This window comes from Aspergillus thermomutatus (genome assembly GCF_002237265.1).
Source record: "Aspergillus thermomutatus strain HMR AF 39 chromosome Unknown NODE_61, whole genome shotgun sequence".
NCBI classification, from domain to species: Eukaryota; Fungi; Ascomycota; class Eurotiomycetes; order Eurotiales; family Aspergillaceae; genus Aspergillus; species Aspergillus thermomutatus.
In genome coordinates this window covers 1-13,964 of record NW_020798110.1, presented here as the reverse complement: position 1 = coordinate 13,964, position 13,964 = coordinate 1, and the positions used below count along the sequence as shown (strand labels likewise).

Here is a 13,964-nt window from a genome sequence, read left to right as displayed (position 1 = left end):
GCTGCGAGCACCCTTGCTCCAACCACCTCGTTCGGGCAGTCTGGTGGACTTGGTTCGCGACTTAGGGGCTGTCTTTGTCGCTTCCGATTTACCATCATCCTTATTAGCACGATCGACTGCGCCGCTTTGAGCCTTGTCTCCAGACCCTTCTATCGCAGCGTCGGTGCTCTCTTGATTTTTCGCACGTGCTTTATCAGCGGCACTCTTATGCTTGAAAATGTTCCGGAAGCTGTCAAGCATGCGATTGCTCTTCGACTCTGGGAACCTGCCTTTGTTTCCGCGCTGTGCGGTATGGTCGCTTTCGGGCACGATATCGTCGAAGGTTACAGTCCGCTCCAAACCAGTCGCACCGCTTGAGTGTGGTATATTTGGAGTCCGAGGAGTAGTTGCGGCAGACTCTCCTTGACTAGGGGGCATTGATTGTAGCGAGGAAGTCCGGGCAGGATGCTGTCTGTCAGCGGCTGGTGCCCCCTTGACCCTCGCATGCGCCGAGAGATCAGCAGTCAGGGACCCGGTAATTTCTTTTGATCCTTGGTCAGTACCCTTAGAGAGGGGGACAGCTTTCAGTTCAGGTAGAGGCTTGTCCTTGTTCAAGAACACATTATGTTCATCCGGAATCTTGGGCACCATAGGCACCATGTAGTGAGACTGAAGTTCATTCGAACTGGGATTGTTGATATCCGTGAAGCTTGGGTTACCCACAGGCTTTCGTGGAATAGAAAGCTCCCGTGCACTGATGTCTCTTCTGGAAATATTCTCAAGAGAGGGCCGGGGGCGGCAAAAGTTCCAAGAAGCTTCAGGGATTCCAGCAGGGCTGGCCCTTGCTTCAAGAGCTCCTTCTACCAGTCTGGAACTCTGCCCACCGAGGCGTGCATTTTGAGGGCTAGGCTGTGTAGCAGTACGATGGCCGTCCCGTTTGAGATCAGGTGACGATTTCTGAGACAGCTTCGAGGAGCCTTCGGTGCCCATGATAACGTTTTCTGCCGACGCCGCAATCTGCAGACGTGGTCCATAGAAACATTGAGCAGATCGTTCGAATGGCCGACGATTATCGCCGGTGTAACCAGTGGGTCTCTCAAGCACATCCTCGTCATCGTGCTCATAATCCGAGTCGCCACTGGAGGACGATGTGGATGAGTAGCGGGAAACCTCACGTTCTATGTCTACATGTCGTACATATCCACGCGGAGTATTGACTACACGCTGAGAAGGTGCCGCAACAGGCTCGCGAGTTCTCTCAGCGACACGGGTCTCACCAACCTCGTGTCCACTAGAGCCACCTTCAGGCATGTCCGTGCTAACCTTGCGGATTGCAACAGGTATGGAGCTTCGGTGCTCAGAAGTCACTCGCGAGTCTTTCTGTTGGTTTCCTCCAGTGTCCAACTTCTGTGAAGGAGGAGCAGGGATACGTGAAGTGTAGTTCTCTCCGCGAGCCCGTACAGCCGTTTGCAGTACCGGGGTGGTTTCAGCGCTTGCGTGTTGAGGAGTATCTTTGTTAACCATTTTGTCTTTAGCAATGTCAGCAGGATATTTCAAGTGAGGAGGGATGTACGTACCTTGCTGGGGAGCCTCGGGTCCTGCGGACTCAGAAGAGATTGTGTTATTCTGGACTGATTTTGCAGTGGATGCAGCGTTATCTGCTGTATTCTCCACAACTTCTGGACACGAGCAGATGTTAGCATCTCTACATATAAGTTGTGAAGTTGCTGATAGTTGGAGAAGACTCGACGGTCCTCACTAAGCTACTCCCCTGCCACCACAGGCTTGAGATAGCTCAAGAGAGAGATAGCAGCTCTTGCACATCATTGCAGGGTCAAAGGAGAATGAAAAAGGTCATGAGCATGGAAAACAGCAGTGCCTTACCTTTAGAGAACGGAGACTGGGATGCGTTATCAGTGTTGTCTGCAGTGTGATTCCCACCAGTCGAAGAATCAACAAAGGGATCCTTTGAATCCGGACCCGGTTCAGGTGGCATGTTGGCTTTTTTGTGGATCCTCAACGGAGTGATCGTTAGATCAGAAGAGCTATCTGAGAAAGAAGATCGAGGGGAAATATCGTCGTGGTTATTAGGAAAAGTGTGATATCGCAGGATGGATGAAGAGAGTGAAAGTGGACGACTATTCTGGTGTTGAGGGAAAGAGGTAGACGTTGCTAGAGACTCAGTGTGGGTAATCCCTTCGTCAGAATTTCTGAAATTTGGATGTGTTTGAATGAGAGAAGCCACGTCTTGAAAATACAACAGGGACTCGCGCACTGTGCGGTCCTCGTCTTCATTCACTATTGTAGGGCCGGGTCCATCTTCGACCTCTGTACTAGTGCCAGCGTCTGGAAAAAGTTCTGCGAGCTTCGGAGAATCAGTCGCCCTGCTGTAAACTGAGATTTCAGAGTATCTTCGACAGTCCCCGAGTGTGATGGTGCTTCCTATCTTCTAAGAGTGAGTCTTCCCCTGGTCACAGTTCTCAGGTATATCCACGTACAGACAAAGTTGACAGCGGTCTCTGCTGAGGTCTAGATAGACCAAGCAACATCGAGGCTCGCCTGAGCTGCTTGATCTCCTTGATACGATAAATTGGCTTGCACTGTAGGCCATCCACTCAGCTTTCCCTGAAACTCACAACAAACGTCCTTGACAACACGTACCTCGAGAAGCCGTTCGTGGGCATCCTTACGCATCGCCTTCACAGAAGCCTTCAGTGCATGCATTGTCCTGAGCAGTCTGACATTGCTGAGATTCTTGACGACGCCTCTCACTCGGGCTTTCCTGGCTTGATACCTCTTTTTGATCTCCTTCAAGATCCTCTCTTTTCGTGTCTCCTGCTTGACCTCAACCGGTTTGGGCCGAAATAAAAGTGGTTCGCACCCCATAATCTTAGGAATAGCAGGACCTGCGTATTGACGCTTTGGCCGATACTCCACCGGCTTGATGTCCTTGGCCTGAGTGTACATCATAAAGCGTGGGGCTTCTTTCGGCTGAGACTCGCCATCCTGCTTGTCGTTCGATTCATTGCTCTGGTCCTTGGGGGGCTGGCTCAAAGGAAACGAGGACTTGGGAGGCAACTTATCCGCACCTTTCTTCAAGTTCGGTGCTGATGCTCTGGTCCTAAGACTTGGTACAGAGTCTTTCTTGGGCGACTTACGTGGTTTGGCGCTGGAAGCAACATTGAGGGCACTGTTTTTTGTTCTGAGATTGGGAGCCGAGCGCTTCCCTTTCAGCTTTGCTGAACTTGGGTCGAGCTTCATCTTGAGTCGCCTGGTCAACTGCCCTGCAGGCAGCCAAAAAGTTCGCCTCACAGACTATTTCTCTCAAAGTTTGTCTATTGAAAGTCACTTCCCCAGCAATCGAAACACAAGAACGAGAGATAAGCAGAAAAGCATACCTATTCCGGCTTGGTTGTCCTATGATTGAACACAGTCAATATCTACACAAGCGGACGATCATGCAGGAAGTGTTCAAGGCTGGTGTTCCTGGAGATGAGAGATGAGATGGCAGCAAGATCTCTTATTCCAGAGTACTCAGTGTTGTTCTGGATCCAAACGAGGGCTAAGCTGATATCTCACTCTTAGAGGAAAGCGGCATATGATATCGAGATGATTAGCTAGGGGATCAAAGAGACAGGTTGTTTCCAAGCAGACATGTAGATAATGACAGCTTTATCTTGAAAGAAACACAGTGTGCGAGAGCAGGCGAAGATATCCTTCACTTCACTGTAGGCATAGGCAACCTAAGCGAGGCGATTCCTATTTGGGAAACCAACTAAGTGATAGAGGGCACGCCTCAGGCATCCCCTATTCACGGTCGCTTTACTTCTGTTTGTTTATTGCTTGGGGTCGTCTAGGCCCTCCTTGAGCTGCAAGTTGAAACCCAAAAATTAGCATGAAAGCAGCTTTTTTGGTCTTTTTATGCTTCTGAGTCTGAGATCTTGCCATATATACGAGAACACGGCAAGTCCGTCGACGCCCGAGCTGACCCTAACTATAGGGATGATCGCATGGAACAGGACGCTTGTTTGATCAAGGCATATGGACATATTGCTATTATCTGGAGAACAGGGGAGCAGAGCTTCTTGACGATTCGTATACCGATGCTCCTGTTGCGCATAGCTTGAGTACGGAAAACTCGACATCTACAATGGTATTCAGCCAGTATGAGAGCTCACCAAATCTTTCATCTATAGAGTGAGTAGAAATCTGCTAGCATCACATTTGTTTCGCGGCCGATCCAGGTCCCTCCGTGTCGATGTAATGTCCTCTTTTCCGTTTCACGGCTGCTCGCGCCTCAGTTGACCCGGTCTGCGTTTCTTCGCTGGGATCCTCGTCCCCCCACTCAGTCACTTCCCATTCTATTGTCGTCGAGTTGTCACCACTAACCCCTACACCGCGCCTCTTCTTCATTAGGCGGCCCAGCCGACTCCCCTCAATCATCTCCTCAAACCACGGGATACCCCGCGTCGTGCCCCGTCGATAGCTCCGAGTCAGGGCAGGCCCGCGAGCCGACGAAGGCACAACAACTGTTGCTTGGGTGGATAATGCTTGCGTATGCTCAGCTGGACTTACAGTCACACCTTTCTTTTCCTCTTTCTCTTCCGCTTCTCCATCCTCTTCCTCGGCTTCTCCGCCTTCATCCGATGATTCCGGAAGAAGGTTGAGGTCCTCCAGCATGCGTTGATCCTCGCCGTACAGACTACCAATCGTCACAGACATATAGTCCGCCTCCTCTTGGGGACTCTCGCTCCAGTAGGTGAGCGGAGTGCCGCAGTATCCGCAGAAGATGCGCTGTGTGTGAGGCGCATGACGAGGGGTAAAGACCCGACGGATGGTGGCATGGGTTTCGTCAGGAAAGTAAGACTCGGTGTGAGATTGATACCAGCTCAGGGGAACTCGCAGCCATGCCGTGAGAGGTGATCCATATGATTTTCCTGATACATATCAGTCTTGCATTGGCTGGTGGTAGATATAGGGGATCCAATACGTACGGTGATCCCGGCTGCTGTCAAAATATATATGAGCGTGGTCTGTCACATTTTCTGGGATGTCAATCGAGTACTGATTGCGACCACATAAGCAGGATCCGCGAAGAGGCGCACGAGTGCTCATATTCTGAATCAGGCTATTATCAAGTGCGGAATTCGCAATCTAAGCTAGTCTAGTATGAAATCAAAGATCGACGCCGCGATGTCTGATTGAAGAGTGGTTGCGAGCTCGATGAACAGGGAAAGGGAAAGCTAGACACAAACAGGATACTTCTTAAAAGTTGTATCAAATGAAGAAAAAAAAGGGAGAACTTGAGTAATATTGTTAGAATTGTCTGCACGTATGGGGAGACATTCGATAAAGGGTACCGATGACGTGAAGACGCCAAGGCAGCGGATCCCCGGAGCTTGGCTAACCTCAAATAATAATCCGGCGGCGACTCTGATTTTTGATCTTTCTGCTTTCCGACTAGGTAGTGTCTTATGTCAGAGACTCGACGCCAAAGACTGTAATTTGCAGCAGGTAGCTAGAACTTATCCGGTTAGTGAGAAGCAGCGTGACTGCGTGAGGCCTAGAAAGTACGGAATACAGATGGGGATTGATTCTCCGCACGCTACCTAGGTTTGGGTGGAGGATGGCTGGCTTCCTTAAGCCTTGGATCCATCCAGAACCAGAACGGTCTTTTCTCGACATGCTTTTGATCTCTACAATCCTCAAGAGGTCCAGTCTATTCCTCCAATTCTGTCACTCATTATTGCTGTTTCTGATTTCCTGCTTGTTTGTATTTGTTCTCGAGCACCTTTTTATATACCGCCCGCCCTATTTCACCTTCGTCGTCCCCCGCACTCAAGTGTCACATGAAAAAAGACAGTCACATGCTTCAACCTGTCACAGCAATTTGATCACGACAAATAATTCCACCACCAAATATAAGAAGAAAAGGAAAAGCAACATGCCATCTGCACAACCACCAGCATCCCTCGCCTCCAGCTCCTCCGAACCCTCCTGTTCTCCCATTCCCGCCAGCGCAAGCACAACAGCAGAGGACGCACATACTCGCTCCTCCACCACCCCCACCGTCCCCTCATCCTCTAAGCAAGCGGCCATCCCAGGCACAGGCACAACGACTGACCGGGATAAACCACGCCTTACAGAACAAGAGAAGAAGAATAACCACATCGCCTCAGAACAGAAACGACGCGCCGCCATTAGAGAAGGCTTCGATCGGCTTACGGAGCTGGTGCCGGGTCTGGAAGGCCAGGGCCGGAGCGAGAGCATTGTGCTCCGCAAAACGGTGGATTTCATACACTTGAAGCTACAGGAGCGACAGGAGCTCATTGCTGAGATCGAGAGCAGAGGCGGACACATCGACGATGTGTTTCGACCGTGAGGAGCATCCAATGCGCTGAGGGGATTCGAGGACGCCAGCCGAGGTTCGGCATTGCGGTTGTGGGTGGTTGTCGTTGACTGCCAGAAATGGGCAAATGAGACACAACCACATTTTCATGGGTTATGACTTTTGCGTTATGGGATATGTGTATTGTTTGGTTTATGGCATAAAAAAGCTGGACAAGTATCTGCCTGGCTTTGGTGCTTCTTCCAGCGAAAAATTGGGGTGGTCACTGAGTTTCTGGCAATGCTTGGAACACAGGCTGGATAGTTATGGCGCTCCGGGATTTTCTTTGTCACCTTTTCTCTCTGAGAGTCGCATTCAGTAGAGCGACTCCCTGTTCCCTGGTCGGCTCTTGTCGTTCGAACTTGATACCTTGATATGGACTTTGAAGAATGCATACTTACCGATGTAAAGTCTCACTCTGCCTCTAAAGCTCACCCTACTTTTCTCCTTGCACTTCTTGTCCGATACCAATTGTGAATAAGAATCACTTTCAAATTCAATTTGACCAGAATTGTCCCTTGGGATATTGCATAGTCTATATTTCCAGAACAAAATCCACGACGAACAACAGTACCAATAATACACATTGAAATATTTAATAATACACAATAAGACAGGGTAGTCAAACGATATCATCATGAGTATTCAAATCCGACGAACATTCAATAATCCGGAAGCCCCAGGTGAAATAAACATGCGAGGAGATGAGAGGTGTCCTGTTAGATCGTATAACGCCGCCCAATGCAATCTTTCTGTCAAGGTCAAAGCCGATCGGCTGTGCGAGACTCGCTCGACAACCCTGGCTGAGTCTATCAGGGGTTTTCGCTGGACCTAAGAGACGGAAATAGGTCTAGTGGCTGTCTCTGTCGGCATGTCGGCGGCCTCTAGGGAAATCATCGGCGTTGCGGCGATTGCCAAACTTTGGCTCGCGGCGGTCGAATCTGGACCCGCGGTCATGGCGGGAGAAAGGGTTGTCATTGCGATCGCCTCTGCGATAGTCACGTCCTGTCGACATGTTGTCGCTGAAACGGCGTCTGTCCGCGGAACGAACACCAGGTACTCCATCAAGTCCCAGATTACGGGCAGTGGTCGAATTCATTAGTGGGGCTTCAGGCAGGCCATAGCCGTGCACAACACAGTCGGTAATGGCCTGGATCAAGTCCCGCTTGCTAGAAAAAACACTTCTCAATGGGCCAATTTGGGCCATATATGCTCGCCTCTTCAGATCTTCTGGGACTTCTTGCACGGCTTCATTGACCTCCTTGATAAATTTAGTTGCGGGGGACTCGGGGTCGAGGTCGGAATTGGTCATATCGACCATAGCCGTCGTGAAGGTCTCCCTGTCTTGGTTGATTGGGAGACCTTTTAGTCGCCTGTTGAACTCAGGCAGCTCTCCTTTGTGGGTGAGAATCCAGCCCTCGCCAGTCTTATTCGCACGCGCCGTGCGGCCCAGACGGTGAATGTAGGTAGCTCGGTCCCTGGGGATACTGATTTGGAACACGTGAGTCACGTCGGGGAAGTCCATGCCACGAGCTGTCACATCGGACGAGAAAAGGATGGCAGACTTAGAGGCCCGGAAAGAGTCAGAGGAGCGAGTTCTCCGAGCTTGAGACAACTGCGAATGAATTTCGAAGACACGAACACTGCGTAGCGGATGATTACGCTGCTCGACTATATTGCGGAAAGTCTCGTAGACCAGATTAGTCTGCACCGTTGAGTTAAAATAGACAATTGCCTTGAATGGTCGCTGATCCGGATTCTCCTTTCCGCCTTCGACATATTTCGTCACAAACTCGAGAAGAGCAGGCATGGCATTCTCGTAGCCCTTGAGAACAACGTGCTTCTGAGGAACTGTGAGATGGGTAGGGACTTCGTCTTCTCGCACGGTCCTGATAAGCTTGAAGTCAGGCTTCATGGTCTGACGGACCATTCGCATGACTTCCCTTGGAATTGTCGCGGAGAACATGAGCGTTTGACGGTCGACCTTCATGGGGTCCGGAAGAAGACGTTGGATTTGCATGATGTCTTCAGAGAACCCATCATCCAGCAAACGATCTGCTTCGTCCAGTACAAGAGTGGTCAGATTGGGGGCCGTGACACCAGTGAAGGAGTCGGAGAGAACGTCCTTGAGCCGACCTGGCGTGCCGATCAACACATGGCATCCCTCTCTTTGGATGCGACGTAGACCTTCGCGCTTCTGAGTGCCACCAACAGCAGTCTGCACAATGACACCTGCGTGAGCCGCTAACCGCCGAGCCTCCACGGCAATCTGCTCTGCCAGCTCACGCGTAGGAGAGATGACAATGGCGCGAATGTCGGCGGAAGTCGCCTGTGACCGCCTCCGGTTCAGCCCCTTCAAGGATGGGTCTTTCATAATATTCTGAAGTACCGGCGTGAGAAAGGCAAGGGTTTTTCCAGTACCGGTCTTTGCCTGGGCCAAACTGTAGAAAGAGATGCACGGTTAGTTTGGTCGTCAAGGGCTTTAAGAGGTGAGAGCATATACTGACACATCATCCCCTTGCAAAATTTCACGCAAGGTTTGGCTCTGGACATCGGTCATAGTTTTGATCTTCATATCTTTAACAATTGCGCGAATAATTTTTGGGTCCACCAGTCCCTGCTCAGCCAAGTCGGCGAACTCGGTCAACCGCTCCTGCGGAGCAGCCAACTCCAAGTCATCAGGTTGCGCCTGTGCTTGAGCGGATTCCGACGAAAAGAAAGGAGACGACTTATGTAGCAATCGAACGGATTGAGGAAAGACTGTAATGGAAGGAGTCTGGCATCTCAAGAGCTGCGAATTCGACGATCTGCAGAGGGCACGGGGGACGGAGGCTCGCAGAGCGTGGACAACGCCATAACGGCGAACTGCGCCCAGCATCATTAAATCAGTGGAAGGGGAATGATATTGATATTAGATAGCACCAATTCAATCCAGAAAAACAACAATCGAGATGAAATCAATATCAAAATGTTGTTGGCTGATGCAAGGATTAGCCACAGTCTGAAACTTCAAATCAATTTTAGAAAGGGAAAAATAGTGGCAGAAAAAGTTCGAGACTGCAGGCGGTGAGGTTCGGCGGCGAGAGTCGGGGCAAATACAATATGATTGGCCCGAGTGGCCTCAGGCACAACATCCACCTGGGAAGTACGAAGTAGGTATGGTGATGATGAGCAGCATCAGGAATAAGACAAATGGACAGAGTCGCGATTATCGAGATAACTAAGTGGGACTTACGTTCTACTGATGCTGCAGTCTCTCAGTCCAATCTATTGTGCCAAACTTGACAAAGGGACGAGTCCGTGGCATCTGTCTCAACAGGGGCTTGCAAATGCATCTTCTGCCAAACAGAGCCTGGATAGTGGGTTTGCGCGTTGTTCCGAGTATTGAGTTCGACATGTCTACAACCGCCGATGTTGGATGATAATGGTGGTGTTGTAGCACGGAGTCCTTACTTCGCCTCGTCTCACGTCCAGGTGATCGAATGCACCGTTGATTCGATACTCCAGATCGAGAAATCGACTTGATGAGAAGGTATAATGCAGGTCAGAGTTTGAGGTTTTAGCTGTTCAAGAAGATTGGAAACTGCATCTCCTCTTAAATACCCTTCAAATGGGGGCGCAGATGTACATGGAGTCCTGGTATCAAACTTGTAGAGTGAACAACATCAAGAGAAATGAAAGAGATACTCTGTATCTAGTACTACTAGATATATCTCAGTTGCGATGAGTCCAACATGAAACAGCTAGTCAAGGCACATGATCTCACCCAATGAGATGCAGCTTACACGAATCATGACTTCATCTTACAATAATCTAAGGTACTAAGGTAGGTATCTAAGGTACGGTATCTATATCTACCTAATAATTACTTCATTCCAGGGACTCAGATCAGAATCATACCATGTCGAAGCAATTATGCAAAGATGTCCTGCAGTCAAACAGGCAATGCATTGAAACTGCATTAGTGCATTAGCCTCTGATATGATATGCATACCATGGCTGCTTTAGGGAACACCTCCGTACAACATCATAATGATTAAAAATCATGATATTCCGCCTTCCTGTTCATCATCGTCAAGGAACGGTTCTCTTGCCTAGAAGGTGTGTTTCAGCCGTCGGTGGATGGACATGAATCTCTCCGATAGCTCCACTAATGCAACCATGAAGAATGGGTTCCATAGAAATGTGCTACCTTAAGTCTCCGGCTCTCAACGGAGTAGGGATGAATAAGTTGGTATAGGAGCCACTCCACTGCTAAGGATCGCTCGGACAGACGAGTTACCTAGGTACTTTCCCTCTTTTTTGATTTCTCAAGAAGCTTCTCTGGTGTTCGCTGCTTGATAATCCAGGCAAATTCATCATTCAACCTCATAAAATTTGGCTCTGCCCCGCTTCTTCCTAGGAGGAGTGGGCTACTTACCTAGGCTATTACAGTATATAAATCAGTCCTGCTCCTCGTAGCTACAGACCAGCTAGAGAGATATTTATTGTTGGAACCTTTCTGGGAGCTTTCTGTCTATCTCATCCTCCCAATACTCTCTATACACTCACAGTCAAAATGAGCTCGAACAAGGCCCTTTTCTTCAAGAAAGTTCCTGAAGGATACCCCGTCCCCGGCGAGCACCTTACCATCGAGTCTGTCGACTATGACGCCAACACTCCCGCCCCCGAGAATGGCGTTGTCCTGCAGTCGCTCTACACAAGCTTCGACCCCTACATGCGTGGTCGCATGCGCCCGGCTCACGTAAAATCCTACTCTCCCGCTTTTGAGCTCGGCAAGCCTATCGACAGCTCGACGATTGCCAAGGTCCTCCGCTCCAACAATGCTTCTTTCAAGGAAGGTGATCTGGTCATCGGCTTTGTCCCCATCCAGGAGTACATTGTTCTCGATGGCTCCCAGGTTGCCAGCATCCGCCCTCTCGAGAACCCCCTTGGCCTTGAGGACATCCGTGTGTTCCTCGGCCCTCTGGGTATGCCTGGTCTGACCGCCTACTCTTCCCTTTACGAGATTGGTAAGCCCAAGAAGGGCGAGACGATCTTCGTCTCCGCTGCCAGCGGCGCTGTCGGACAGCTTGTCGGACAGCTGGCTAAGCACGAGGGTCTTAAGGTCATCGGCAGCGTTGGTTCCGATGAGAAGCTCGAGTACATCACCAAGGACCTGGGCTTCGACGGAGGTTTCAACTACAAGAAGGAAAAGCCCGCTGATGCTCTGGCCCGCCTGGCGCCCCAGGGTATCGACATCTACTACGAGAACGTCGGTGGTGAGCACCTCGAGGCCGCTCTGGACGCCATGAACAACTTCGGTCGTGTCGTTGTCTGCGGTCTCATCTCCCAATACAACGCGGCTCCTTACCCCATCAAGAACATCCACAATGTGCTGGTCAAGCGTATTGATATGCGTGGCTTCATTGTCTCCGATCCTGGCATGGGTGACAAGTACACTGAGGAGCACCAGAAGAACGTGCAGAAGTGGATCAAGGAGGGTTCCTTCAAGGCTCTCCTGCACGAGACCACCGGCATCGACAACGCCGCCGAGGGTCTGGTTGGTATCTTCCACGGTAAGAACAAGGGCAAGGCTGTTCTCAAGTTTTAGACGGGGGAAATTCGTTAAAAGATACTGCATGTTAATAGTATAATCATCTCATAAGCACATCATGACGAGATATGAGCGAAAATGAATTACATATGCCTGGCGCAAAAACATTCTTCAGGATTTGGGTTTCTGGTAATTGCGATCACGTAGGACTATGACGATTGTTAGTGAACACAATGTAGATGTAAAAGGCTCTGCAGATACAGTCTCTGTAGACGAATGTCGGCATCACTTCAGTCCAAGTACAATAATGCTAGAGCAGGCCACAGCTGAAGCATTCAGAAGACACAAATCCATCTGCCGGAACATCGGCCATTTTCGGCTGGGCGGAGAAACATTAGCGAATCAGAGCGCCCACAATGTGATGACCGCATCCCGAATCGGATGCCCGAGGTTCCAATTCAACCTCACGATCTCAAGCGTGCACCTCCAATTACTAGGTTCAGGACTTCCAAACGCGCTCACGGTCTACCCCAGCAGGTCTGCAGTGCAGCTCATATTAGGATATTGTTTGGATCGAGTTCTCAGCATATCGTCACGATGGCTTCGATTGCGCGCCAGTCCCTCCTTTCCAGGCACTCTTGCCTGTCCGCCTTCCGGTCGCCCTTGGTGAACAAGAACGTGTCGCAGGTTGTGGCTTTCCATGCTTCTGCGAAGAAGCAGATTCTGCCTCCTCTGCCTCGTGAGTTGCTCCTTGATCTGTTTATGAGGGGTTATGAGTTGTGATTGTGGGGGTGTTGCGTTGATGAGGAGGGGTGTACGGAATCAAGTAGAGCTAACAGGTTGCGTATAGAGGTCATTCAGGGAACAAGTATGTCGAAGAGCCCCATCGTTAACAGCATCGATACTGTTTGAGATGCGGAAGCGGAATACACACCATCATTCAGCCAAATTCGCAGTCCGCAACATCCGCTACATCCAGTTTTCAGCTTTCATACCGAAACAGAGAACGATGGACTGACACAAGACTCTCCCAGTGAACGACCCTGCTCCTATTCCCAAGCCTCACCCTTCGGAGGGTAGCTACCACTGGACATTCGAGAGGTGCGTACAGATGTGGAACTTGGTCTATGGAGACTCAGATGGAGGGGTATAAATCAAGGCAATCGACGCTGATGCGGATCTAGACTCGTCACTGTCGGACTGATCCCTCTGACCATCGCTCCCTTCGCTGCCGGCTCCCTTAACCCCGTCATGGACTCCGTCCTCTGCGCCCTGCTGGTCCTTCACTCCCACATTGGTTTCCAGTATGCTCTAGCCATTCGATTCGTTCCAGGCAGTCGAAATTAACACGTCACAGGGCCTCTATCATCGACTACTTCCCCACGCGCCGCGTCCCCAAGACCTCGACGTTCATGAACTGGCTACTGCGTGCTTTCACTCTTACCACCGCCGTCGGTCTGTATGAGTTCGAGACAAACGACGTTGGTGTCACAGAGGCCATCAAGCGGGTGTGGAAGGCATAGACCGATCTCTGAGGGAGTTGTTTGAGTTTTGCATTTGATTTCGATGGTTCTTTTTCAGGCGTCTGCCTATGTACATGTGCTCAATTTTCTATTTGTCTCGTCAAGCCTAGCCTGCTCTATTGGTCGGCTATAAAATGTAAACCGAAGACTTTTTCTATACCATGCCCTTTTCACATCGATGGAATCTATAGCGAAACGACCAGCGTCATAAAAGCATCCAGTATCATACCAAAGGACATCATCATGAGCCCAAGAGCCCTCAACCCGCCTTACTCCTCCTCCTCCTCCTCCTCCTCATCCTCCAACAAATCATCCTCATCCTCATCATCCGCCTTGGCCACCACCTTCTCAATCAACTTCAACGCCGCTTTCAACGGCAACCCAACCACATTATCCCAGCTCCCAGAGATACTCTCAACAAGAATCGAGCCCAGCCCCTGCAACCCATACCCCCCGGCTTTATCCGCCCCCTACCTCGTCCGCACATACGCCAGGATCAAATCATCCGTGACATCCCCATCAAACACAACATACGTCT

General features: G+C 50.3%; 6 protein-coding genes across 6 annotated transcripts; 3 read left to right on the top strand and 3 right to left on the bottom strand.

Moving 5' to 3' along the window:
• Window positions 1-4,197: 4,197 nt before the first annotated feature.
• CDV56_101553 (uncharacterized protein) lies at window positions 4,198-5,094 on the bottom strand (the record flags this gene model as incomplete). The annotated part of the gene is made up of 2 exons (XM_026755172.1): window positions 4,198-4,916; window positions 4,974-5,094. 2 exons carry the CDS (start codon window positions 5,092-5,094, stop codon window positions 4,198-4,200), a joined length of 840 nt encoding a protein of 279 aa, XP_026615618.1.
• Window positions 5,095-5,923: 829 nt separating this feature from the next.
• CDV56_101365 (uncharacterized protein) lies at window positions 5,924-6,361 on the top strand (the record flags this gene model as incomplete). The annotated part of the gene is made up of 1 exon (XM_026754984.1): window positions 5,924-6,361. One exon carries the CDS (start codon window positions 5,924-5,926, stop codon window positions 6,359-6,361), a length of 438 nt encoding a protein of 145 aa, XP_026615617.1.
• Window positions 6,362-7,217: 856 nt separating this feature from the next.
• On the bottom strand, window positions 7,218-9,248 carry CDV56_100917 (uncharacterized protein; the record flags this gene model as incomplete). The annotated part of the gene is made up of 2 exons (XM_026754536.1): window positions 7,218-8,808; window positions 8,875-9,248. The coding sequence occupies 2 exons, from the start codon at window positions 9,246-9,248 to the stop codon at window positions 7,218-7,220; spliced, it is 1,965 nt and encodes a 654-aa protein (XP_026615616.1).
• A 1,677-nt stretch (window positions 9,249-10,925) lies between these two features.
• On the top strand, window positions 10,926-11,960 carry CDV56_100489 (MDR family NADP-dependent oxidoreductase; the record flags this gene model as incomplete). Its single annotated transcript, XM_026754108.1, has 1 exon — window positions 10,926-11,960. The coding sequence occupies one exon, from the start codon at window positions 10,926-10,928 to the stop codon at window positions 11,958-11,960; it is 1,035 nt and encodes a 344-aa protein (XP_026615615.1).
• A 540-nt stretch (window positions 11,961-12,500) lies between these two features.
• CDV56_100172 (CybS family protein) lies at window positions 12,501-13,426 on the top strand (the record flags this gene model as incomplete). Its single annotated transcript, XM_026753791.1, has 4 exons — window positions 12,501-12,642; window positions 12,938-13,004; window positions 13,088-13,207; window positions 13,261-13,426. 4 exons carry the CDS (start codon window positions 12,501-12,503, stop codon window positions 13,424-13,426), a joined length of 495 nt encoding a protein of 164 aa, XP_026615614.1.
• A 269-nt stretch (window positions 13,427-13,695) lies between these two features.
• On the bottom strand, window positions 13,696-13,896 carry CDV56_100035 (uncharacterized protein; the record flags this gene model as incomplete). Its single annotated transcript, XM_026753654.1, has 1 exon — window positions 13,696-13,896. A coding segment is annotated over one exon (201 nt), but the record flags the coding sequence as incomplete, so codon positions are not given.
• Window positions 13,897-13,964: the final 68 nt, after the last annotated feature.